The sequence below is a fragment of the Pan troglodytes genome, chromosome 1 (genome assembly GCF_028858775.2).
Source record: "Pan troglodytes isolate AG18354 chromosome 1, NHGRI_mPanTro3-v2.0_pri, whole genome shotgun sequence".
NCBI classification, from domain to species: Eukaryota; Metazoa; Chordata; class Mammalia; order Primates; family Hominidae; genus Pan; species Pan troglodytes.
Window position 1 is genome coordinate 195,956,921 of NC_072398.2, and position 25,215 is coordinate 195,982,135.

The following is a 25,215-nucleotide window of genomic DNA, read 5'->3' on the forward strand; positions in this document are numbered from 1 at the left end:
ATGACCTCAGCTCATTGCAACCTTCGCTTCCTGGTTCACGTGATTCTCCTGCTTCAGCCTCCCGAGCAGCTGGGACTGTAAGTGCACACCACCATACCCGGCTAATTTTTTTTTTTTTTCCTGAGGCAGAGTCTTGCTCTGCCACCCAGGCTGCAGTGCAGTGGTGCGATCTTGGCTCACTGCAACCCCTGCCTCCGGGGTTCAAGTGATTCCCCTGCCTCAGCCTCCCTAGTAGCTAGGATTACAGGTGCCCACCATGCCCAGCTAATTTTTGTATTTTTAGTAGAGACAGGGTTTCCTCATGTTGGCCAGGCTGGTCTCAAACCCCTGGCCTCAAGAGTTCCGCCCGCCTCAGCCTCCCAAAGTGCTGCTATTATAGGCATGAGCCACCGTACCCGGCCACAAAGGTCTTTTAAGTTCATCGAAAGACACCAATAACAGAGTGAAAAGGCAAGCACTGAGTGGGAGAAGATATTTGCAATATATACAGTAGTCCCTCCCTTATCCATGGGGATATGTTCGAAGATGTTCCACAGATGCCTGAAACCTCCAGTAGTATCAAACCCTATATATGCTATGTTTTTTCCTATACATACATACCTATGATAAAGTTTAATTTATAAATCAGGCACAGAAAGAGACTAACAACTAACAATAGAACAATTATAACAATAGACTTTAATGAAAGTTGTTTAAAACTTATGAATTATTTGTTACTGGAATTTTCCATTTAAGATTTTCAGACCGTGGTTGAGTGTGGGTAACTATGACTTCAGAAAGCAAAACCGTGGATGAGGGGGGCTAGTGTATATTCAAAAAAGACTTATCTTAGTGTATTCCTGATTGCCAAAAGAAAATGCCACAGACTGTGTAATTTATAAATAGTAGAAATTTATTTCTCACAGTTCTGGAGGTTGGCAAGTCCAAGATCAAGGCACTGGCAGATTTGTTGTCTTGGAATTACTCTCTAATTCCAAGATGAAACTTTGTTGTTGTCCTCTTGCTGGGAGGAACATTGTTATCATACAGTGAGGGGTTAAAAGGGCAAAAGGAATGAATCTTTGTGAAGGGCATGAATGCTCTCTTTTGTAAGGTTATGAATCCCATTCAAGAGGATGGAGTCCTCATAGCCTAACCCCTCCCAAAGGCTCCACTTCTTATACCATCGCCTTAATGTTTAAGTTCCAATATATGAATTTTGAAGGGACACATACATTCAAACCATAGCAGGATTCATATCTAAAATATATGCCCATAAGAAAATGTCAATCCAATACAAAAATGAGCAAGAGACTTGAACAGGCACTTATGGGGGATATCCAGATACCCAAGGAACAAGAAAATGGGCTCATCCTCATTAATAATCTGGGAAATGCAAATTAAAACCACAGTGAGATACCACTATGCCCCCATCAGAATGGTTATAATTAAAAAGATATGCAGTAGTAATTATTGGCAAGGATGTTGGGAAACTGAAACTCTCATACATGGCTGAAGGGAGTATAAACTGAAACCACCATTTTCTAAAATTGCCTGAGATTATCTACCTAAATTTTACATATACATAACAAGCAATTTCACTTTTAGGTATGAACCCAACAGAAATGTGTGCATATGTATCACTGTTAAATAAAACTTGTAGGCCATTGTTTCGGGCTAAGCTCCTGCAGTAGGTCTCAATGAACCAGACTAAAAATCAAAATGGAGTCACTCACACTGAGGTTCCATGTCATCAAATGGAAACTACGTTGTTATTTGAAGTTCTGAAAAGTCAGGAAAAAGAGATAATAAGAGTCTAATTTCCCCTGAGTGCCAGTTTCAATTAGCATAATCATGAAATTTCTTCTGCTTTAATCGTTACCAAAAAAAGATAAACTGAAGTTACCTGATGTTAACCAATCAGTTATTTCTCTATTGTTTTGTTTCTTGGTTCTGCTTTACAAGGAAATTAACTTATTTATTTATTTTTTGGAAAGTTACTTTGAAATGAACCAATCTGTTTTTTGTTCTTTATTTCTGCTTTCTCCAGCCCTTCTCTGTCTATAAAACCTACCTCTTCTGCTCAGCTCATTGGAACACTTGTTCTATTTTATGGAATGAAGTGTTGCCAGATTCTAGAATCACAAATAAAGCTAATTGAGATATTTAAATTTGTTGTAATTTTGTCTTTTAACATCACCAATGACAAGAATGTTCACAGAAGCATTATTCCTAATAGCCACAAATTGGAAACAACTCAAATGTCCATCAATAGTAGATGATTAAAATTGTATCATATTCATAAAATAGAATACTATACAGCAGTCAAAATGAATGAACAGTCACAAATCATACATGTATCTGTGAAACAATGTTGAATTAAAAAAACCAAATCTCAATTTTGAGCAAGTTTTTTCATTTATATCTCAAGAGATTAAAAAATTATACCTCTTAGGGTTAAATGGTGAGGATTAAGTGGGATGGTGCATGTGAAGTGCTCAGCAAGCCAAGTATTATTTAATATCATGCTCTCTCAGTAGGCCACCTTTCAGGAAATGGGCACTAAAGGATGCTACAGATTAGCTAGGTGTGGTGGCACGTGCCCGTAAGCCCAGCTACTCGGGAGGCTGAGGCAGGAGAATCGCTTCAACCCAGGAGGCGGAGGTTGCAGTTAGCCGAGATTGTGCCACTGCACCCCAGCCTGGGCAACACCGTGATACTCTTGTCTCCAAAAAAAAAAAAAAAAAAAAAAAAAAAAGAATGCTATAGAGCACTTACAGCGCCTTCTAACGCCATCTCCACCTTTTCACTATTGAGCCTCGGTCTCTTTAAGAAGTGAACCATAATTGAGGAAAGAGGAATGCTGGGAAGTTCTACTCAGATCAGGTCCGGAGCCTGACGGGAAAAGAGGGCGGAGACCAAGGCTGCGCAGGCGTGGTTGGCCGGCTGTTGCGTTGGGATGGATCAGGCGGAATTCCAGAAGAGAAAATAATCCCTGTCTAGACGCGGAGGACTTGGTTCCTATTCGCAAATTTCCCGTCCAGTGCTCCTCCGGTAGCAGGGAGGCGACAGAAGGTGGGTGCGACCGCAGTGGTAGTGGGCGGGACGGCGGGGCGGAGGCCACGCCACGTGACGAGGCGTTGCGGCGGGGGCGGTGCCAGGTGGGCTACGCGGCTGGGGCGGCTGCGGATGTCGCCTTAGGGACGCGTTGACACTCACTGGCTAGTCCACCGCTCTCAGTCGGAGACCACATTGCCTCGTTAGTCCTCAATGATGGGAGTGGGAATTCTTGGTGGGAAGGAGAATTTCGGAAAGCGTGCGGTTCTCAGAGGAGGAATGAGCGCCCGTAGATATTTTGTGGCGAGTGCGCAAAAGTTCTCATTTCTTCTTTGGAACAGGCTTTTCAACCAGTTGTCCGTTTCCATCCCTGACTATTCGGATAAAGACAACTTTGAAGAGCTTTTTGTTTTAGGTTTAATTCGTCCCGTTTAGTTCTTTGACTTTTAGGGGAAGGGAATTTACTGAATGGCCAATTGAGTTTCTTTTCTACAGGAAGGCGATTGTGAAGCGGGGCTCTGAGGGGCTTGATGCCCCCCACCCCTCACACGGAGACCTTGAAAGAGGCAGGTGACTCACTTTCAGTAGGGGCGTTCCTGTTGTTGGCCTGCGATGGATGGCATCTTGAGCTCACATCTAGCGTTAGGCCGAGAAATGGGGCCCTTAGGGAGGCTTCCAGTGAAGGTTGAGTTATTAGGTCAGGGCCGGGAGGTTGTTGTGCCCCTCTTTGAGAAATAAAAGCCGACATGGGCCTCTAAGTACTGATTCTTATGGGGTCAGAAACTATTTCTTGAGTCCGTTCTTCTCAGAGTTTATTACTTCCTCCCACGTCTTGGTCTGCTGGTCTAATTTCCTTCAATAACCTTCAACATAGGAAAAAACCAGAGTGTGTTGTGTGTCTTTAAAGATATTAGAGAAGTGGGAGCTGTTGCCCCAAAACTGTTTTCTTATGTAGCTACTGAAGGAACAGAAAGCAGGAAGAAAGAAAAAAGTTAGTTGTGGCCCCAGAAGAGTTGTTTTTCAAATGCCAAGCCGTGAAGCCTCATGCACTCAACACAAAGTTTTTCTTTCATATAGATAAGCCTGAAAAAAAAAAAAGAGTAAGCCTGAGTATGTATTTTAGGTGTCCAGCTATCCATTACCAAGAAGAAATCTATTCGTTTGAGCCTGAGACACTCTTTGAGGTAAAAAATTAGAATGAAAGAACCTTTGGATGGTGAATGTGGCAAAGCAGTGGTACCACAGCAGAAGCTTCTGGACAAAATTAAAGAAGAACCAGACAATGCTCAAGTAAGCATTTCATCTTGATTTAAAAATTTAAAAAAATTCCTTCTTTTCCATCTGGTCAACTGAAAAATTTTAGTTAAACGGTTTCTGGTTTGTAAGTTTAAAATAACCCACACTGAGACAGGCTCTCGCTGTCGCTGAGGGTGTAGTGCAGTGGTGCGATCTCCTTAGCTCACTGCAGCCTGCACCTCCCAGGCTCGAGTGATCTTCCCACCTCAGCCTCCTGTGTAGCTGGGACCACAGGGCACACACCAACATGCTCAACTATTTTTTTGTATTTTTGGTAGAGACGGGGTTTGGCCACGTTTCCCAGGCTGGTCTCAAACTCCTGAGCTCAAGCAATCCACCCACCTTGGCCTCCCAAAGTTCTGGGATGACAGGCATGAGCCACCATTCCTGGCTGGTTTTTTGCTCTTTGAATGAAAGCTATAACTACATGATTTTTTTGTGTGTGGAAGGAAAGTAATATATTTACCATTTTTCCATACTTGTCACTTAAAAAAAATTCTCTTGTATCTGGTAGTACTTTCCTTTATTCTGTTAAGAATTTGTGGTCTGTGCTAGTCTCTGGGGATCCAGGATTGAGCAAAGTCAGCTTAGTCCCTTCCCTTGTAGAGCTTATATGTTAGTAGAGGAGGCAGAGATTACAAAAGTATTGGTCAAGTAATATATATAATTACAAACTATGACAAGTACTCTGGAAGAAAAGCCTAAAATGGGGAATCTGACCTAGTTTTGGTTGTGGTCTGCCTGGGGATGGCTAGGGAAGGCCTCTCTAAGGGAAGGATGTGTAAGCTGAATTATGAAGAATGAATTGATTAGGCAAAGGGTATGGAGAAGAGTATTACAGACAGAGGGAACTGTGAATAGGAAAGCCCTGAGTTGGAAAGATGCATGGTTCTTTTTAAGACCTGCAGGAACAGTGAGCCTGGAACAGAAAAGATATGAAAATGGTGATGATGATAATGATTAAAACAACAACAATAAAAATAGCTGGCATTAGTATATCAGTATGTAGTATATATTATATCATAATCATATGTGACATTATTAACTTAATATTTATATATGCTTAAGAGTGTGTCAGGCACCATTCTTACCACCATATTATTATCCCCATTTTACAGATGAGGAGACCAAAGCTCAAAAAAGCCAAATAGTTTACCACAGATCACAGTTAGTAGTAAATGACAAAGACTGGATTCAAATCCAGGTGGTCAGACTCCAGAACTTGTGCTATTCTGCTTCTCTATGATAAGGCTGTATATATAGTTTAAGGCTGGATTATGTAGGACGTAGCAGACCTTGTTATAAATTTTGGTTTTTATCCTAAGAGCAGTCGATAGCCATTATAGGGTTTTTTGTTTTTGTTTTGAGATGGAGTTTTGCTGCAATGTTGTAATCTTGGTGGCTCACTGCAACTTCCATATCCCGGGTTCAAGTGATTCTCCTGCCTCAGCCTCCCCAGTAGCTGGGATTACAGGCGCCTGCCACCACGCCTGGCTAATTTTTTGTATTTTTAGTAGAGACGGGGTTTCACCATGTTGGCTAGGCTGGTTTCAAACTCCTGACCTCAGGTGATCCACCCACCTCAGCCTCCCAAAGTGCTAGGATTACAGGCGTGAGCCACCACACCTGGCCAATTGTAGGGTTTTAAGTGAGAAAGTAAGATGAAACAGATTTGTGTTTGGAAAGATCATTCTGGCTACCCCATAGGGACCCAGAATGGAGAGCACGGAAATCAATGTGGAGGCTGGGCACAGTGGCTCACGTCTGTAATCCTAGCACTTTGGGAGGCCAAGGCAGGCAGATCACGAGGTCAGGAGATCGAGACCATCCTGGCTAACACGGTGAAACCCCGTCTCTACAAAAAATACAAAAAATTAGCTGGGCGTGGTGGCGGGCGCCTGTAGTCCCAGCTACTTGGGAGGCTGAGGCAGGAGAATGGCGTGAACCCAGGAGGCGGAGCTTGCAGTGAGCCAAGATTGCGCCACTGCACTCTAGCCTGGGCGACAGAGTGAGACTCCGTCTCAAAAAAAAAAAATAAATAAAATCAATGGGAGAGATGAGTTAGTTGTTTTGGCAAGGAATTTTTCTTCTGGGACAGTTCTTTTGCTTTACACTCATAGTTATTGACTTTATTGTATAAGCAAAGCAATTATATTTTAAAATAATAAAAAACAATTTTATTTTTCACACCATCTCACAGGCAGTATCATTCCTTTTTTTTTTTGAGATGGAGTCTTGCTCTGTCACTCCCAGGCTGGAGTGCAGTGGCGCGATCTTGGCTCACTGCAACCTCCGCCTCCCAGGTTCAAGCGATTCTCCTGCCTCAGCCTCCTGAGTAGCTGGGATTACAGGTGTGCGCCACCACGCCTGGCTAATTTTTTATATTTTTGTTAGAGACTGGGTTTCGCCATATTGGCCAGATTGGTCTCAAAACTCCTGACCTCAAGTGCTCTGCCCACCTCGGCTTCTCAAAGTGCTGGGATTATGGTTGTAAGCCACCATGCCCAGCCACAGGCAGTATCATAAGAAGACAGGGATGTCAGGTAGGTTTTGTTTCACTCATGAACTCTATGCCTTGCTAGAGTGCTGGGCTAAGAAGAGTTCTGAGGTAGTGTCTGTTAGGTGTGGAGTGGGGGATGGTGGCATCCATGCTACTTGTTTTCCCTCCAGATGGTAAATTCTTACTCTTTCTCTGCCTAAAGTAACCATTTCTTTGCCAGGTTTTGTGGTTTTTAGCTTTTAAATATTTTTTGTATCTGACCCATGATGTTCTTCTATATTTCATTATTTCTCTCTCTCTTTTTTTTGTTTCCTTTTTTTGAGACAGGGTCTCACTTTGTTGCCCATACTGGAGTGCAGTGGTGTGAGTATGGCCACTGCACTCTAAACGATCCTGCCATCTCAGCCTCCCAGGTAGCTGACCACAAACATGCTCCACCACACCCAGCTAGTTTTTGTAGAGATGGGGTCTCCTTATGTTGCCCAGGCTGGTCCTGAACTCCTGACCTCAAGCAATCCTCCTGCCTTGGCCTCCCAAAGTGCTGGGATTACAGGCATGAGCCATCATGCCTGAACTATTTCATTATTTTTCATTTGGACTTTTATAATAGTTTCCTACCTATTCTCTTTCCTTCAGTCACATATCCCATCAAAACACTCTACAGTGATGCCATTGTACTGTATAGATCGAGTGATATTTCTCCCTTTAAAGACCCTGTTTCCTCCAGTGTGATGAAGCAAAGATCTTTCAATGTGACATCCAAACCATCCATGTTTAGGCCTTTGTTTCCCTCTCCAGTGTCATCATTCATTGTTTCCACCTTTTCTAATCTATGCTGCTGCCAACTATTTGCAGTTCACTCAAAACTATCTTCTAAAACTCGGTTGCATTTTATTTCCCTGCCTTTGCACCTGCCATTTCTTGTGCCGGTGGAAGAAGAAATAAGCTAGGTAGGCTGGCAAAATTTTGTCCTCTTTTAAGATGAAGTTTCTCACTCACAAGTAGAATGAGCTGTTCTCTCTCTCTTTTTTTTAATTGTATAGTGCAATCACTTTTATTATGGTATCTACAGGTCAATGAATTTTGTCTTCATACTGATTATACTAATCTGGCCATCTCCTCCTCATCTTTCATTGACACACTAGACTGCAGTCTCTCTGAAGTCAGAAATTGGTCTTATTGACCTGAATCTCCAATTCCTAGCACAGGATTTGGCACAAAGTACATGTTCAATAATTAGAATAAAAGAGCCTGTTTCACATATAAGGAAGCTGAACCTGAAGGAATAAGTGACTTCAACAGTGTCTCATGGTAAAACTGGGATACAAACCAGTTTGTTGTTACTCCAGATGCAATATTTCTTTCATTATACCTTGCCTATACACTTAACAAATAATGTGCTTTAAGTTAATTCAGTGTTCTTTCTGAATATAAAAATTGTGATAATGGAAATCTCCCTAGCAGCTTAGATTGTATATTTAAGAGGGTAGGAACTGCTCAGTTGTCTTAGGTTTATATTAATGTTTTCAGGTGAATAGGCTATATTTTTTCATGATCGAGGGTATAGACTATGATTGAAAAGCCAATTGAACAAATTGTGTATTATTTTCTATGTTGCATTGATGAATCTCCTTTGAATATTGGAAAATAAGAGATAAATAAAAATGTTTTTTATTTTCCGATTTTCTAAGAGTTTGTTCTGGATATTAAAATTATAGTTGAAGGCCAGGCGCGGTGGCTTGTGCCTGTAACCCCAGCAGTTTGGGAGGCTGAGGTGGGCAGATCCCTTGAGGTCAGGAGTTCAAGACCAGCCTGGCCAACCTGGTGAAACCCTGTCTCTACTAAAAATACAACAATTAGCCGGGCGCGGTGGTGGGCGCCTGTCATCCCAGCTACTCAGGAGGCTGAGGCATGAGAATCACTTGAACCTGGGAGGCGGAGGTTGCAGTGAACTGAGATTGTGCCACTGCACTCCAATCTGGACGACAAAGGGAGACTCCATCTAAAAAAAAAAAGTTGCAGTTTAGTCCTTATATTCATATATGTTGAGTATTCATATTCATTCAGTGAGTTTTTATTCTTGCCTACTGTAATCCATAATACTTGAACATTGTTGTGAGCAGTTTACATACCTTAATCCATTCGATGCTCACAACCCTGAGTTAAGTACTGTTTCTCTTCCCACTTTACCCATGAGGAAGCTGAGTCCTAGATAGTAACCCATTAAAAGTCACATAATTAATAAATGGTTGAGTCAGGATTTGGACTCCAGCAGTCTGATTCAAGAGCCCAAACCCTTAACCAGGATGGTAAACTGTATTAGTTACTTTGTTTTCAGAAAGGCTACAGAGATGAAAAGATAGGACTTCTGCTCTCAAGGTAATTGATAGTGTAATGGAGAGAAAAGTTATGAGAATGAGAGAAGTAATATTTGTTGAGTGACTGTGCCTTGTGAGAAGCTATGCTAAGCATATCTTATGCATTCTCATTTAAACCTAATTGTCTTCAAACTTGTATGCTTTCTGCAGCTTTGTGCCACCTTTTTTTTTTCCTTTCTTTTTTTTTTTTTGGGATGGAGTCTTGCTTTGTAGCCCAGGCTGAAGTGCAGTGGCGCCATCTCGGCTCACTGCAACCTCCACCTCCTGGGTTCACGCAGTTCTCCTGCCTCAGCCTGCCGAGTAGCTGGGATTACAGGTGCCCACCACCAAACCTGGCTAATTTTTGTATTTTTAATAGAGACGGGGTTTCACCATGTTGGCCGGCTGGTCTCGAACTCTACCTGCCTCGGCCTCCCAAAGTGCTGGGGTTACAGGCGTGAGCCATCGCGCCTGGCCTGTGCCACCTTTTGTGCAAATACAAAATCAAGGCCATGAGTGGTGGCTCATACCTGTAATCCCAGCACTTTGGGAGGCCGAGGTAGGTGGCTCACTTGAGGTCAGGAGTTCAAGACCAGCCTGGCCAACACGGTGAAACCACATCTCTACTAAAAATACAAAAAAATTAGCCGGGCTTCGTGGCACATGCCTGTGATCTCAGCTACTGGGGAGGCTGAAGCAGAAGAATCACTTGAACCCAGGAGGCAGAGGCTGCAGCGAACAGAGATTGCTCCACTGCACTCCAGCCTGGGCAACAGAGCAATATTCCATCTGAAAAAAAAAAATACAAAATCACAGTCTTATGTAAGTGCTTTAAAATTGTGTGAGGTGCATTGGGAGCATAGGGGAAGGAGCCCTAAATCTATATGGGAAGGAGAGGAAGGTTTCACATAGCAGGTAGCAATTGAATTATAAAAATTGACTAAGAGTTTCAGACAGAGAAAATATAGCAGAGAAAATAGCCACGTCATGGAGGGGTGAGAGAATGTGGTGTGTTTAATAGTTGAGTATCAATAATAAAGTGGGAAAAGATAATAGATTTAAAAATGGTTAGGTAGGATTGATCAAATTTAGAGATTGTTTATGGGTGTGAAGGTCAAAGAGGAGTCCAAGGATACTTACAGGTTTTGGGGTTTATGGTGATACCATTTACTGAGGGGTTAGAACAGGATTTTGGAGGAAGTACTAAGTGCAGTTTGAGGTCTGTTGTGTTTAAAGGGCTTGTGGGACATTCAAGTGGTAAACTGCACAAGGAGGCATTTGCACATAAAAATCTGGGATTTGAGATTGGAAAGTTATCTACTTGGAGATGTAGGGCTTCCAGATAAAATACAGGATGCCAGGTTAAATTTGACTATCAAATAAACAATGGTGATTTTTACTATAAGTGTATTGCTTGCAATACTTGGAACATAATTATTCTAAAATAGCACTATTTCAGCTATAGCTAAAAAGAAGGTTTCCTTTTCCTGTAAGATAGCAGGACAGTTTGCTGAGCAATTTGTAGGTAAGGTGGAGGGGGTTGAGGGATGTTGAGGGAGTTCTTAGTTACTTGTTTTTACCTGGTGAAATTGAAACATCAATGAGCAGGAAAGATGTAGAGTTGGGACTCGTGAGCTATGAAGGTTTAGAAAAATTACTTTGTGAGGTGAAAGAAACTGGTCAGGGAAATATAACAGAAATACTAGAAAAATTTTAGAAATCAAGTTGATAAGGCAAAGAAATTTTTATTGAATCTGGCCGGGCGCGGTGGCTCATGCCTATAATCCCAGCACTTTGGGAGGCCGAGACGGGCAGATCACGAGGTCAGGAGATCGAGACCATCCTGGCTAACATGGTGAAACCCCGTCTCTACTAAAAATACAAAAAAATTAGCCAGGCGTGGTGGTGGGCGCCTGTAGTCCCAGCTACTCCGGAGGCTGAGGCAGGAGAATGTCGTGAACCTGGGAGGCGGAGCTTGTAGTGAGCCGAGATCGTCCACTGCATTCCAGCATGGGTGACAGAGCGAGATTCCGTCTCCAAAAAAAAAAAAAAAATTTTATTGAATCTTAAACGCTCATTTTGGTAATTTGAAGATGTATATATTTTTAATGTCCTCTTCATTTTGCAAGTGTCAATAAATATTGTTATTTAAGTATAATGTTTAAGAACATGCACTTTGGATTGAATAGACTTAGATTCCTTCATTTAGCAAGTATTTATTAAATGCCAGTTATGAAACTAATAAATAAGTATGAGAACTAGCATTTTGGCCAGGTGCAGTGGCTCACGCCTGTACTCCCAGCACTCTGGGAGGCCAAGGCGGGTAGATCACCTGAAGTCAGGAGTTCGAGACCAGCCTGACCAACATGGAGAAACCCCGTCTCTACTAAAAATACAAAATTAGCCAGGCGTGGTGGCGCATGCCTATAATCCCAGCTACTGGGGAGGCCGAGGGTGGAGAATCGATTGAACCCTGGAGGTGGAGGTTGTGGTGAGCTGAGATCCACCATTGCACTCCAGCCTGGGCAACAAGAGCGAAACTCCATCTCAAAAGAAAAAAAAAAAAGAACTAGCATTTTGTGTACATATCGTGCTTGCTTTTGACTAACTGTAAGACGTCATTCTGTATACCTTATTTATATTAAGTCATTTGCCCCCTCCCTCCCTGTTGGCCCTATGGGTTAGGTAATATTATCTTTATTTTACAGATAAAGAAATTGAAACTAAGAAAGATTAAATAGCTTGTTTAGGAGTCAAGATCATATCTGTTTCTGTCTGCTGTTAGAACCTATAGTCATTACTGTTATGTTGACTGTGTTGGGCGATTGGGTATACAGGGGTGAGAAAAACAGATATTGTCCATAATGGATGTGATCTTTTTAGTCTAATGTGTGTGTAGGGGGAAGGATGAATGTTAAGCATTAATCAAATTATCCAAATAAGCAATGAAATGATTTACTGTGGTAACTGCTGTGAGAGAAAGGAGATGGGAGAGACTACTACAACAGGGGAACTTAATTTCAGTTGGACCAGAGTTTGAATTCATTGTAGTAATTACTTTATATTTTCACATCTATGACAGTGCTATCTTGGGTTTTAGAACAGAGAGACTGGCTGGGTGCGGTGGCTCATGCCTGTAATCCCAGCACTTTGGGAGGTGGAGGTGGGAGGGTCACCTGAGGTCAGGAGTTCAAGACCAGCCTGACCAACATGGTGAAACTCTGTCTCTACTAAAAATACAAAAATTAGCTGGGCATGGTGGTGAGTGCCTGTAATCCCAGCTACTCAGGAGGCTGAGGATCACTTGAACCCGGGAGGCAGAGGTTGCAGTGAGCCGAGATGGCACCATTGCACTCCAGCCTGGGCTACAGAGCGAGACTCTGTCTCAAAAAGAAAAAAAAAAAAAACAGAGAGACTGGGTTTGATTCCCATCTGTGCACGTAAGTCTCTTTGTGACCTTGGGCAAGTTGCTGAACATCTCTTAGCTTCACTTTCCTCATCTATAAAGAAGGCATATCTTACAGAGAGCACCTCTTTGGGTGCTCATAATACATATCATGGGAAGTGGTGAATTAATGCAATGGTTCCTAGTTTTTGGCATTTAATAGTCTAAAGAAATTTCTAAAGTAACTTTGGAACTAACATAGCTACTCATTTATTTTGCTATGTGTGGAGAGATTAAAAATACAACTGCCATTTATTACCATCATTGATTCAGAAAAGTAAGACTTTTTAAAAAACTTCCTGTTTTGAAATATGTAAGGGTATTTTAACATTAAAAAAAGGATGGTTGCAATTTCAGAATAAAGATAGGCATTTACATTTTAAAAATGTTTCATGATTGCATTTTGTTTTAAAACGTTTTAAAGAATGTGGTAAGAATAAATAGGATTTTGTCTGTGATGATTTTATGTATAATGAGCAGATTGCATTGACACTCTTGTATCTTTTCTGCCATTAACAGAAAAGGCAGCTTGTAAATCTAAAATGATTGAAATCCAAACTCTAAATCATTCAGATTTAACTTTTCTTTTTTTCTTTTTCTTTTTTTTTTTGAGACAGAGGCTCGCTCTGTTGCCCAGGCTGGAGTGCAGTGGCACAATCTTGGCTTACTGCAGCCTCCTTCTCCCGGGTTCAAGTGATTCTCCTGCCTCAGCCTCCTGGGTAGCTGGGACTATAGGTGTGAGCCACCACACCCAGCCAGATTTAATTTCATTTATTGCTCCTTTTTGCCGGGTGCAGTGGCTCACACCTGTAATCCCAGCACTTTGGGAGGCCAAAGTGGGCGGATCACCTGAGGTCAGGAGTTCCAGACCAGCCTGGCTAACATAGCAAAACCCCTTCTCTGCTGGAAAAAAACACAAAAATTCGCCAGGTGTGGTAGCGCAAGCCTGTATTCCCAGCTACTTGGGAGGCTGAGGCAGGAGAATCGCTTGAACCTGGGTGTTGGAGGTTGCAGTAAGCCAAGATCACGCCATTGCACTCCAGCCTGGGTGACAGAATGAAACTCCAGCCTGGGTGACAGAATGAGACTCCATGTCAAAAAAAAAAAAAAAAATTTTTTTTTTCTCATTTATTACCCCCTTTTAAACGCACTACCTAAAAAATAGGTAGTGCTCAGCATTTGGAATAGCTATGTATTACTCCCATATATCAAAATTCCATTTGAAAAGTAGATAAAAGTATTTTAAAAGATTCTCTAATTCTGAAAGATTGTCTTTGTAAAGATTAGTGTAATAACTTGTAAATTTTGACTTTTGAGGTGTTTGTGAAGGTATTTATGATTAGACTGTTTAAGAGATGAATAGGGCCGGGTGTGGTGGCTCACGCCTGTAATCCCAGCACTTTGGGAGGCTGAGGTGGGTAGATCACAAGGTCAGGAGTTCGAGACCAGCCTGGCCAATATGGTGAAACCCTGTCTCTACTAAAAATACAAAAAATAGTTGGGTGTGGTAGCACATACCTGTAGTCCCAGCTACTCGGGTGGCTGAGGCAGAAGAATCACTTGAACCTGGGAGGCAGAGGTTGCAACGAGCTGAGATCACGCCACTGCACTTCAGCCTGGGCGCCCAAGTGAGACTCCATCTCAAAAAAAAAAAAAAAAAAAAAGAGATGAATAGGATAGAATAATTTTTTTTTGCTTGAATTTCTAGTTTACTTACATACATTGTATTCATTGCTCTTTTTTCTTTTCTTTTTTTTTAAAGGAGTATGGATGTGTCCAACAGCCAAAAACTCAAGAAAGTAAATTGAAAATTGGTGGTGTGTCTTCAGTTAATGAGAGACCTATTGGTAAGAAATGGAACTGTATAAGTTAATTACAATTAGTATTTGCTTATTCTGACTTTTAAAATTGAGGGAAAGCATCTTTTCATGTATGTCTTTCTCTTTCTTTAGAGCTGTGTTTTTTCAAACTGTGAGTAGCTGGTTTTCAGCAGCGTTTTAAAAAATAGAGTAAGATTATATCAGAATATGATATGTGTAGTAAGGAAACATATTGTTTCATAAAACTTCTGTTTCAGTGATTAAATTGTACATACATCCCCACATTTACAAACATATGTATGTGAGAACTGGGTTATAATATTAAATGTATTTCTTGCGTTGAGTAATGGTTAAAAAAAAATTGAAACCTCTGTTTTAGAGCTCTTATTGCCTCATTAACTGGATTTCAAGATTGGGAATTTGTCCTAAAAAAGAGAGACTGGGCTGGGTTTAGTGGCTAACACCTGTAATCTCAGCAACTTGGGAGGCTGAGGCAGGAGGATCGCTTGAGCTCAGGTGTTTGAGACCAGTCTGGGCAACATACCTTATCTTTGCTAAAAATTAAAAAAAAATTAGCTGGGTGTGGTGGCATGTGCCTGTAGTCCTAGCTACTCAAGAGGCTGAGGCGGGAGGATTGGTTAATCCTGGGAGTTTGAGGCTTCAGTGAGCCTTGATTGCACCACTGCACTCCAGCCTGGGTGACAGTGAGACCCTGTCTCAGAAAAAGAAAAAAGAGAGAGAGAGAGAGAGAGACTGAGACTATATATGCATTAGTATTGATACTAAAACTTTTTTTATTTTGTTTTGATAGCCCAGCAGTTGAACCCAGGCTTTCAGCTTTCTTTTGCATCATCTGGCCCAAGTGTGTTGCTTCCTTCAGTTCCAGCTGTTGCTATTAAGGTTTTTTGTTCTGGTTGTAAAAAAATGCTTTATAAGGGCCAAACTGCATATCATAAGACAGGATCTACTCAGCTCTTCTGCTCCACACGATGCATCACCAGACATTCTTCACCTGCCTGCCTGCCACCTCCTCCCAAGAAAACCTGCACAAACTGCTCGAAGTATAAAATTCTTAACATCCCTTTTTACTTTACCTTTTTTTTAGTGTGTATATTGTTTAGTTCAAACATACTGTTGATACTTTAAATCTCTTTAGCATGTATCTGTAGAAATAACTTTTTAGTTAATGGAAGAATTCACCAATTTTAAAGTTTTGCAACATTAAATAAGTGACTTGGTGTTAGAATATTGCCTAAACCAGTTTTCTATCACTTTAAATTTTACTATGGAAAGAAATAACAAATGACATGTGGGAATTGCAGGACTATCCTGTAATTGTAGACACCCACCATTTAAATTTATTTAACAGTTATCTTGAAAGCTATTTGGTATAGCATAAAATAATATCACTCTTTTAATAGTATACAAAAGCTATTTAATTCTTTAAAAAGTAAAAACTCTACATGGTCACAAAAATGTGTTTATTTCTAATGTCCTTGTGGGGTCATTGTTGCTTTACAATAATGCTTAGATGCAGAGAGAGGAAAAAACAGCAACAAAGTCACATAAATCTTTCCCTGCCTTAGTACATTTGAAGGATTTGGCATATTTTGCCTATTTCTGTGGTAGTGTAATTTGAGGAATACAGTGTGTTGTTAATAGTCACTACAGGCAAAAAACAGTAAGAGCTTTCTTTTAAATTGTGGCTCTGTCATTTATCTCTGTGACTTCGGGCTAGATGTTTAACTTTCTAAGCCTCCATTTCTCATCAGTAAATAATAGTTGCTTCCTAGGACTTTAATGAGACAGTGTTAGCAAATGGCCTAGCACAGAGCAAGTACTTAAAAAATGGAATCCTGTTATTATTAATAATAAAAATTATATCGTGTTACTATTTATAATTAACATAAATAAATATAATAAATATATGTGTATATAATACATATTACTATGTATACTTAACATATCACTTGTAGGCCCCTATTTTGTCTTTGGCCGTGTTTATCTGCTTTGTGTCTTGACTTAAACTATCTAAAAGTAGATCCTGCTGTATGGAAATTTCCAAGTAAAGAGGAGAGAGGATTTTTTTTTTTCTTTGTTGCCCATGGTGGAGTGCGGTGGCGTGATCACAGCTCACTGCAGCCTTAAACTCCCCGGGCTCAGATGATCCTCCCACCTCAGCCTTTCAAATAGCTGGGACCACAGGCGCATACCACCATGCCCGACTAATTTTTGTATTTTTTCGTAGAGATGGTTTTGCTATGTTGCCCAGGCTGGTCTCAAACTCCTGGGCTCAAGCAATTAGCCTGCCTCAGCCTCCCAAAGTGCTGGGACTATTGGTGTGAGCCATCACATGTGGCCAGGAGAGAGGAATTTTAAAATATTTATATACTCTAAATTAGTTTGTTGCAAAATACCCTCCTAATTAATGCTTTTATGTCATTCTCATGAAACTAATCTGAAAGAGTAAACTTAGTTTTCTATTTTTAGATATTGTTTCAACATACCAAATACCAAAATAAAATTAAATAATTTTAAAGAACATAACACAACTTATACATCCAAATGCCTATTGTTTTCTTAAAAGTAGTCACCCTCGTCAATGACTTTTTAGCATAAGGTTAGGAGACAGATTCTTATCTTTTCAGCATGCATTTGATTTTTACAAATTTTCAAAGGCTGCTTGATACCTTAATCAGGCCAATATATTAGCTAATTAAATTAAGTCATACTGTTAAAACATGATATTTATAAAATTAAAAGTTAAAAAATAGTCTAAGGGTTTATCTTAAGTTTTATCTTAAAAAAATTAGAAAAATGTTTTGAGCTATGTTATTGTTGGAAGGTGTGGTTTTTCTACAGTAAATGTTACGATATAACACTCATTTGCATGTGTAAGGTTCAGAGTACATTTATAATTTGTGTGCACAGATTTTCATTATAAAGTCATTCTCTTTGATTTACATATTTTTACTTGCTATTTTTGTACTTATTATGCCACTGGCAGATTCACCTTATTAAGTGAAACTCTTTATTGCTCTGTTTTCAGTAGAAAAATCACTTTTCAAAATTAATACTTCATCTGTGTATAAGCATATTCTTTTGGTTTCTAAGATTTGCTGTCATATTTTTACAGTTGAGTTTTAAAGAATTATAATAATTTTTGTTGTTGTTATTTTCTCATGGTTTACCATTGAATACACCTGTATAATAAAGGTGTAGGATGGGAGGCAGGATAGTGGAATAATTAATTCCATAGACTAGAATCAGATTGCCTGGATTAGTATTTCAGCTTTATTGCCTACTAGCAATATGACTTTGACAAGCTATTTAACCTCTCATTCAGTTTCCTCATCTGTAAAGTGGCAGTTACAGTAATACTTAACCTCATAGTGGTTTGGGGATTGTTTTTTTTTTTTTTGAGACAGGGTCTCACTCTGTCACCCAGGCTGGAGTGCAGTGGTGTGATCCCAGCTCACTGCAGCCTCTACCTCCCGGGCTCAAGCAATCCTCCCACCTCAGCATCCTGAGTAACTGAGACCATGGGCATGAGCCAGCATGCCCTGCTAATTAAAACATTTTTTTTTGTAGAGATCAGGTCTTGCTCTGTTGCCCAGGCTGGAGTGCAGTGGCGTGATCATGGCTCATTGGAGTCTTGAACTCCCTGGGCTCAAGCAATCCTTCTGCCTTGGCCTTCCAAAGTGCTAGGATTATGGGGGTGAGCCACTGCACTCCATAATTTTTGTGGTATTTAAATTGGGTAATTTGAGTAAAGAGAATAATGCTTGGCACATAGTAATTACTCAACACACTTATTGTAGTATATATTATTGCCATTATTATTTACTTTGTGGCCTGCACTAGTGTTTATAATTAGTGACTATTTCCTTTAGTTTTTATACTTGTCAGAAGAATGGCAATACTTAACCTCTGTTTTACCAGGGTATTGCTATTTGTGCTTATTGCAATAATTAGCTCTTACAAATTGGCTCTAGGAATCTCACAGAACCACCCAATTATTTTTGTTCTTCCTGTCTCGTTCTTGTTTCCATCTGTCCTCTGATACAAAGCCTTAACAGCCCTTTTGTCATATATCATGCTTATTTTTTGTCTTCTGTTAGCTCATTTGTTTCTCAAAATCTTGCACTTTTAATTTTTAAACATTCATTTATTGTCTTGGCTGGACACGGTGGCTTATGCCTGTAATCCCAACACTTTGGGAGGCTGACGCAGGCGGATCGCGAGGTCAGGAATTTGAGACCAGCCTGGCCAATATGGCGAAACCCCGTCTGTACTAAAAATACAAAAATTAGCCTGGCATGGTGGCACGTGCTGGTGTCCCAGCTACTCGAACCGGAGGCTGAGACAGGAGGATCGCTTGAACCCAGGAGGTGGAGGTTGCAGTGAGCCGAGATCATGACACTGCACTCCAGCCTGGGCAGCAGAGCGAGACTCCGTCTCACAAAAAAAAAAAAAAAAAGATTCATTTATTGTCTCATTTCAGTTCTACTTTGGGCAGCCTCTGGTTAATGAGAGAACCAGTGTCTTGTGGTCTGGAGTTGTGGGATGGACACTGACTGGTCCCATTGGCTATAGCAGATGAAACTTGGTTGGGGCTGGAAGCCTTCCTATTTTTGTCTTCAGCATCTGGCTGGCCATGTATATATATATATATATATATATATATATATATATATTTTGTTTTTTTTTTTTTTGAGACGGAGTCTAGCTCTGTTGCCAAGGCTGGGGTGCAGTGGCACAATCTCGGCTCACTGCAACCTCCACCTCCCGGGTTCAAGCGATTCTCCTGCCTCAGCCTCCCGAGTAGCTGGGATTATAGGCGCCCACCACCACGCCCATCTAGTTTTTGTATTTTTAGTAGAGACGAGGTTTCACCATGTTGGCCAGGCTGGTCTCGAACTCCTGACCTCATGATCTGCCCACCTTGGCCTCCCAAAGTGATGGGATTACATGCATGAACCACCGCACCTGGCCCTGGCTGGCTATATTTTAAATATAATTCACTCTTGCCAAATTTGTGAATTAGATATTATAAGCCCCATTTTATACATGAAGAAATTGAGATAGTAATTGCATCATTCATTGTCACTCACCTGATAAATAGCAGAACTCATCAAACCCAGGTTTGCAGATGCCTTATCCTTTTTCTACCATACAGTACCTGCCCTTAGTAAGTGTTATTTCAGCTCACAAAGAGGAGGAAGTTACAGTTGTGAAGAATACATTTCATTTTTACCTTTGTTATTTATTTTTAGAGACATTTTAAATCCTAAGGATGTGATCACAACTCGCTTTGAGAATTCCTATCCTAGCAAAGATTTCTGCAGCCAATCATGCTTGTCATCTTATGAGCTAAAGAAAAAACCTGTTGTTACCATATATACCAAAAGCATTTCAACTAAGTGCAGTATGTGTCAGAAGAATGCTGATGTAAGTTACATTTTACTTTTATTGGGATTCTGCTGAAAGAGATTTTTTTTAAACTGGCTCTGCTTATTTTGTGTGTGTATGTGTGTGTTTATTTCCTAGACTCGATTTGAAGTTAAATATCAAAATGTGGTACATGGTCTTTGTAGTGATGCCTGTTTTTCAAAATTTCACTCTACAAACAACCTCACCATGAACTGTTGTGAGAACTGTGGGAGCTATTGCTATAGTAGCTCTGGTCCTTGCCAATCCCAGAAGGTTTTTAGTTCAACAAGTGTCACGGCATACAAGCAGGTATGAATATCTATTTGTTGCATGTACTTAGGCCCACTCCTTCTGATTTGGCTGCACAGGGATGAACTACAAAATGAGAGTGAGCTCCTCCCATTAGTCCATCCTGATATGTGATTTCCCTTCCAGAAAATGGGATAGATTCTGATGGTGTGAGGGATGATTGTGGTGGTAAGTTGATATAGGTAAAATAGGTCCCTTTTTTAAGGCTGCCTTCATAGCTAAGAATTTACAAATATGATTTCTTTTTTTGAAATCGAGATAGGGTTTTGCCATGTTGCTCAGGCCGGTCTTGAACTCCTGAGCTCAAGCCATCCACTCGCCTCAGCCTCCCAAAGTGCCGGGATTACAGGCATGAGCAACCACACCTCGGCCTCATAAATGTAGTTTCATGATTTTCTGTGAGCATGAAATATTTTGTGATGTATTGATAGCAAGAAAACCATATTATAAATAAACCATAAGCAAGAGTTAAGATGATAAAATCAATGAATCTAAACAAAGCTTGTCTTTTTCATTTCAAAATGTGTTTGGGAATGAATTGTAATTATTTGGTCAACACTGTCTCATGAGAATACTTCAAGTAATTTTATTTATTGTAATGAATAATGGATTAAGCTGGTTACTAAATATATCACCTTGTGTCAATTTAATTATTACTGATTTGTGGTTTTAAAAAGTTTTTCTTAAAGAAGTATCTTGTAAGGCCGGCGCGGTGGCTCACGCCTGTAATCCCAGCACTTTGGGAGGCCAAGGCGGGTGGATCGCGATGTCAGGGGTTCGAGACCAGCCTGACCAACATGGTGAAACCCTGTCTGTACTGAAAATACAAAAATTAGCTGGGCGTGGTGGCGGGCGCCTGTAATCCCAGCTACTCAGGAGGCTGAGGCAGGAGAATTGCTTGAACCCGGGAAGTGGAGGTTGCAGTGAGCTGAGATTGTGCCACTGCTCTCCAGCCTGGGTGACAGAGCAAGACTCTGTCTCAAAAACAAACAAACAAACAAACAAAAAAAACAAAGACGTATCTTGTAAATGATAATTAAACTTTTTTTCAGTTAGCAAGTTTGATTTGTTGCTTCCTTTGAGCAGTTGGTAATGGACATATGGACATTCATCACTGAAAAGAATCTCTTTTTTTAAGATTTGCCATTTTTGGCAGTCTGGTTCTACTTTCACAGGAAAAGAATCCATGTTATTTTATATATGATCCCAAAATCAGTTCCATTTCTAATTTTGTTACTAGTATTGTACTCTGTCTTTTTACTAGGAAGATTATGTAGTGAAACCTCACAATTTATATTTTCCTACAATTTCTTTTCATATCGAGAGACCTTATAATGTATCACTGACAGCATAGTGTAGTGGTTAGGAGCCTGAACTTTGGAGCCTGATGAAATGAGTTTAATTTCCTACTTCTTCTGCTCATCTGTTAATTTAAACTTTTTGTTAATGTAATTTTTGAGAGCGCCTCACTCTGTCGTTGAAAGGATTCTGTGATACACTATATACAAATTTCTTAGCCTGGGGCCTGACTCATGGTAAGCATTCAGTAAGTTATAATATTGGTTATGTAAATGGTAGCTATTTTTATTATTTCTTAAAACATGAATAAACTTATAAGCAGATTTTATTATGAAACTCAGCTTGAAAAATAGGTAGTTGTGTAGTATCTCTATTAATATACATTAAGTATCATTTCTATCTCCTGCTAAAGAATCTCACAAATTAAGTAACCTTAAAGGTGGTAGACTCTTCTAGATTGATGTACAAGACTATACCAAGAATGGCCCTTTGGTTCATGGGTTAGCTGGTCTTCTCTGGTTATTGGTGATTAAAAAGTATGTAATGACTATTTAGTTCATTACTTGTGTTTGAATTCATGTGTTTTGTTTGCTAAGATCTCTATCTGAATAGTTACTAATTTTCTTCAGTTTCTATTTTATTATTGTCTGGAAGAACTTATTTTCCCACCTCCCAATAGTGTGGTTTCATCATCATGCTCAAATATTTCAACCAAGGACCGTGGTTGTAGGTAGCTTTTCTTTTTACTTTTTTGAACAATAAGTAAATATGTATGCTTGTACTAGGTATCTAATGTTATTTTATTTTAATAGAATTCTGCCCAAATTCCTCCATATGCCCTGGGGAAGTCATTGAGGCCCTCAGCTGAAATGATTGAGACTACAAATGATTCAGGAAAAACAGAGCTTTTCTGCTCTATTAATTGCTTATCTGCTTACAGAGTTAAGACTGTTACTTCTTCAGGTAATGTTTAAATTTGATAAATTTATAGATTTAATAACTATTGAAGAAAAACGTAACTGCTTTTCTCTGATTTTGTTACAAGCTAAATTTATCTATTTAGTTAAATAAAAACCCAAGATTGACTTTTAAATAACTGACTTTTATGTGAAAATAGTTTTTCCCCGATTTTCTTGGTTGCAATATATACGGTATTTTATAATTTCATATGTGAGAGGAAAGAAAAAACACTTAAAATTTCCAAGTTAGTTTTTGTGTAAGTGGGACTTAATAGAGGTTAGTTGTGGTTAGATTTCAGATTTTTATAAAGTACCTTGATTTTTTTGGTATATTATTGATTATTTAATTTTTTCATTCTCCCAATACATTTTTGTATTGTTTGTTCATTGGTATAACTTAATCATTGTTTTTAATTTTTTGTCACCAAGGTGTCCAGGTTTCATGTCATAGTTGTAAAACCTCAGCAATCCCTCAGTATCACCTAGCCATGTCAAATGGAACTATATACAGCTTCTGCAGCTCCAGTTGTGTGGTCGCTTTCCAGGTACGATCTAAGGTAGCACATCATGCATGTGGTTCTGTTAGGCATCGATCTGTGGCACAGTGTTAACTGCCGAAGGCCTGTTCTTACGAAAGTTTAAATTTGAATTAAAAAGAAAAAAATTTGTTTCATCCAGGGGCCCAACCAGGTCATTTCTACAAAATATCTGAACCCAGATATTGGGTCTCAGCAGTTTCTTCTTTATTTAGGATCCTAGCCTAAACTGTCATTCCCTCCCACTTTCTCCCTTGGGTCTCTCCCCTTCAAAAAGATGGAAGCTAGGATTGTGGTTTGGGTAGGTGGTATGGTGAAGAACAGTAGCCTGATGGGATTCACATACCCCTTCCTCTCATCCTATGTCAGAAACATAGTGACTCCTGGCATGGAATTGTAAGCATCCACTTGTCCCATTTTCTCCTCCCTCTCTGCAATACACACACAAAGAGTAGAGTTTAGTAATCTCCAGGGTAGGAACATGCCTGATGTAGTATCCCTGGCATTAGGGAGAAAGAGACTGCTGGTAGCTATTGTGTCTTAGTAGCCATCAGAAGCTGGTTGATGATGGGAGTGCAGGTAGGGGGAAGTTTTAGGGGGAAGGAGAGGCCTGCTCTAATTTATTAGAGGCATATACTGGAGGTCTTTGTCAGGAAAGCCTGAATTCCAGTCCTTGACCTTTTAATGTTGTATTTCTCAGTCCTTTTATTCTGGAAGTATACCATTTAAACTCTTTCTGTGAGATAGAAAATTTTAAAAAATGTTTGTGGGAGACTTGATTTATTAAAATGAGGAAATGAAAAGTACAAAGTTATCTTATTTCTCAGTTGATAAAATCTTTACCTTATTTGTTTTCATTCAGAATGTATTTAGCAAGCCAAAAGGAACAAACTCTTCGGCGGTGCCCCTGTCTCAGGGCCAAGTGGTTGTAAGTCCGCCCTCCTCCAGGTCAGCAGTGTCAATAGGAGGAGGTAACACCTCTGCCGTTTCCCCCAGCTCCATCCGTGGCTCTGCTGCAGCCAGCCTCCAACCTCTTGCTGAACAATCCCAGCAAGTTGCTTTAACCCATACAGTTGTTAAACTCAAGTGTCAGCACTGTAACCATCTGTTTGCCACAAAACCAGAACTTCTTTTTTACAAGGTAAAGAGAGATCATGAAAGGGATTGTATATAAACTCATCCAGTAGAAACACTTTTGTGTTTTCAATTTTGATCACTCAATTTGCTTTGACATGAAAAGGAGTTCTTAAAGATAAAGCAACTGTTTAGTTGGCTCTTAATGACTGTTGTTTCTCTGCAGGGTAAAATGTTTCTGTTTTGTGGCAAGAATTGCTCTGATGAATACAAGAAGAAAAATAAAGTTGTGGCAATGTGTGACTACTGTAAACTGCAGAAAATTATAAAGGAGACTGTGCGATTCTCAGGGGTTGATAAGCCATTCTGTAGTGAAGGTAAAGACAAAGTTGTTTTATTCATAGAGCATGGGTTGTTATAATTCATGACGACCTGGGCAATTAAGCCATGATTAGTTTTCACATTCTTTTTGTCTTACAAGGTGTAATTAGAAGTATTTTGGAGGCCGGGCATGGAGGCTCACGCCTGTAATCCCAGCTACTTGGGAGCCTGAGGCAGGAGAATTGCATGAACCTCAGAGGCAGAGGTTGCAGTGAGCTGAGATCATGCCATTGCACTCCAGCCTGGGCGACGAGCGAAACTCTGTCTCCAAAAAAAAAAAGGTTTTTTTGAATTGTGTTTATAGTTAATTCACTTTAAAGTCAATCTTTTTATTTATTATTTTTGTTTGTTTATTTTTTTGAGACAAGGTCTTGCCCTGTCACTCAGGCTGGAGTGTGGTGGCATGATCTTGGCTTATTGCAGTCTCTGCCTCCCCGGTTTAAGGGATCCTCCCACTTCAGCCTCCCAAGTAGCTGAAGCTACAGGAGCGTGCCACCATGCCTGGCTAATTTTTTTTATTTTTGGTAGAGACGGGGGGTTTCACCATGTTTCCCAGGCTGGTCTTGAACTCCTGAGCTCAGGTGGTACTCCTGCCTCGGCCTCCCAAAGTGCTGGGATTATAGGCGTGAGCGACTGTGCCTGGCTGAAAGTCAGTCTTTTTAAATGTTGCAGTAATTGCAATAAAAAACTGTAAAAATGATTACATCAGTGGTATTAATAAAGAAAATCTCTTCATAAGTTTAGCTATGACATCAGAGATCTTTTTGTTC

General features: G+C 40.1%; 1 protein-coding gene across 28 annotated transcripts in view; it reads left to right on the top strand.

Annotated features, from left to right (window-relative positions):
* Positions 1-2,839: 2,839 nt before the first annotated feature.
* Positions 2,840-25,215, top strand: part of ZMYM6 (zinc finger MYM-type containing 6) — a 44,729-nt gene continuing 22,353 nt past the window's right edge. For 2 of the 28 annotated variants that reach the window (XM_063804412.1, XM_063805311.1), the window contains exons 1-11: positions 3,119-3,238; positions 3,532-3,606; positions 4,160-4,326; positions 14,397-14,481; positions 15,266-15,515; positions 19,731-19,905; positions 20,005-20,196; positions 22,308-22,458; positions 22,884-22,999; positions 23,853-24,131; positions 24,291-24,441. In XM_063804412.1, the coding sequence (XP_063660482.1) occupies positions 4,234-4,326; positions 14,397-14,481; positions 15,266-15,515; positions 19,731-19,905; positions 20,005-20,196; positions 22,308-22,458; positions 22,884-22,999; positions 23,853-24,131; positions 24,291-24,441 (1,492 nt within the window). In that variant the 5' untranslated portion in view covers positions 3,119-3,238; positions 3,532-3,606; positions 4,160-4,233. Of the gene's footprint in view, positions 3,055-3,104; positions 3,344-3,487; positions 3,607-4,159; positions 4,327-14,396; positions 14,482-15,265; positions 15,516-19,730; positions 19,906-20,004; positions 20,197-22,307; positions 22,459-22,883; positions 23,000-23,852; positions 24,132-24,290; positions 24,442-25,215 lie in introns of those variants that run through there. The other 26 variants (XM_063805660.1, XM_063799742.1, XM_054681161.2 and 23 more) reach the window with 23 other exon arrangements.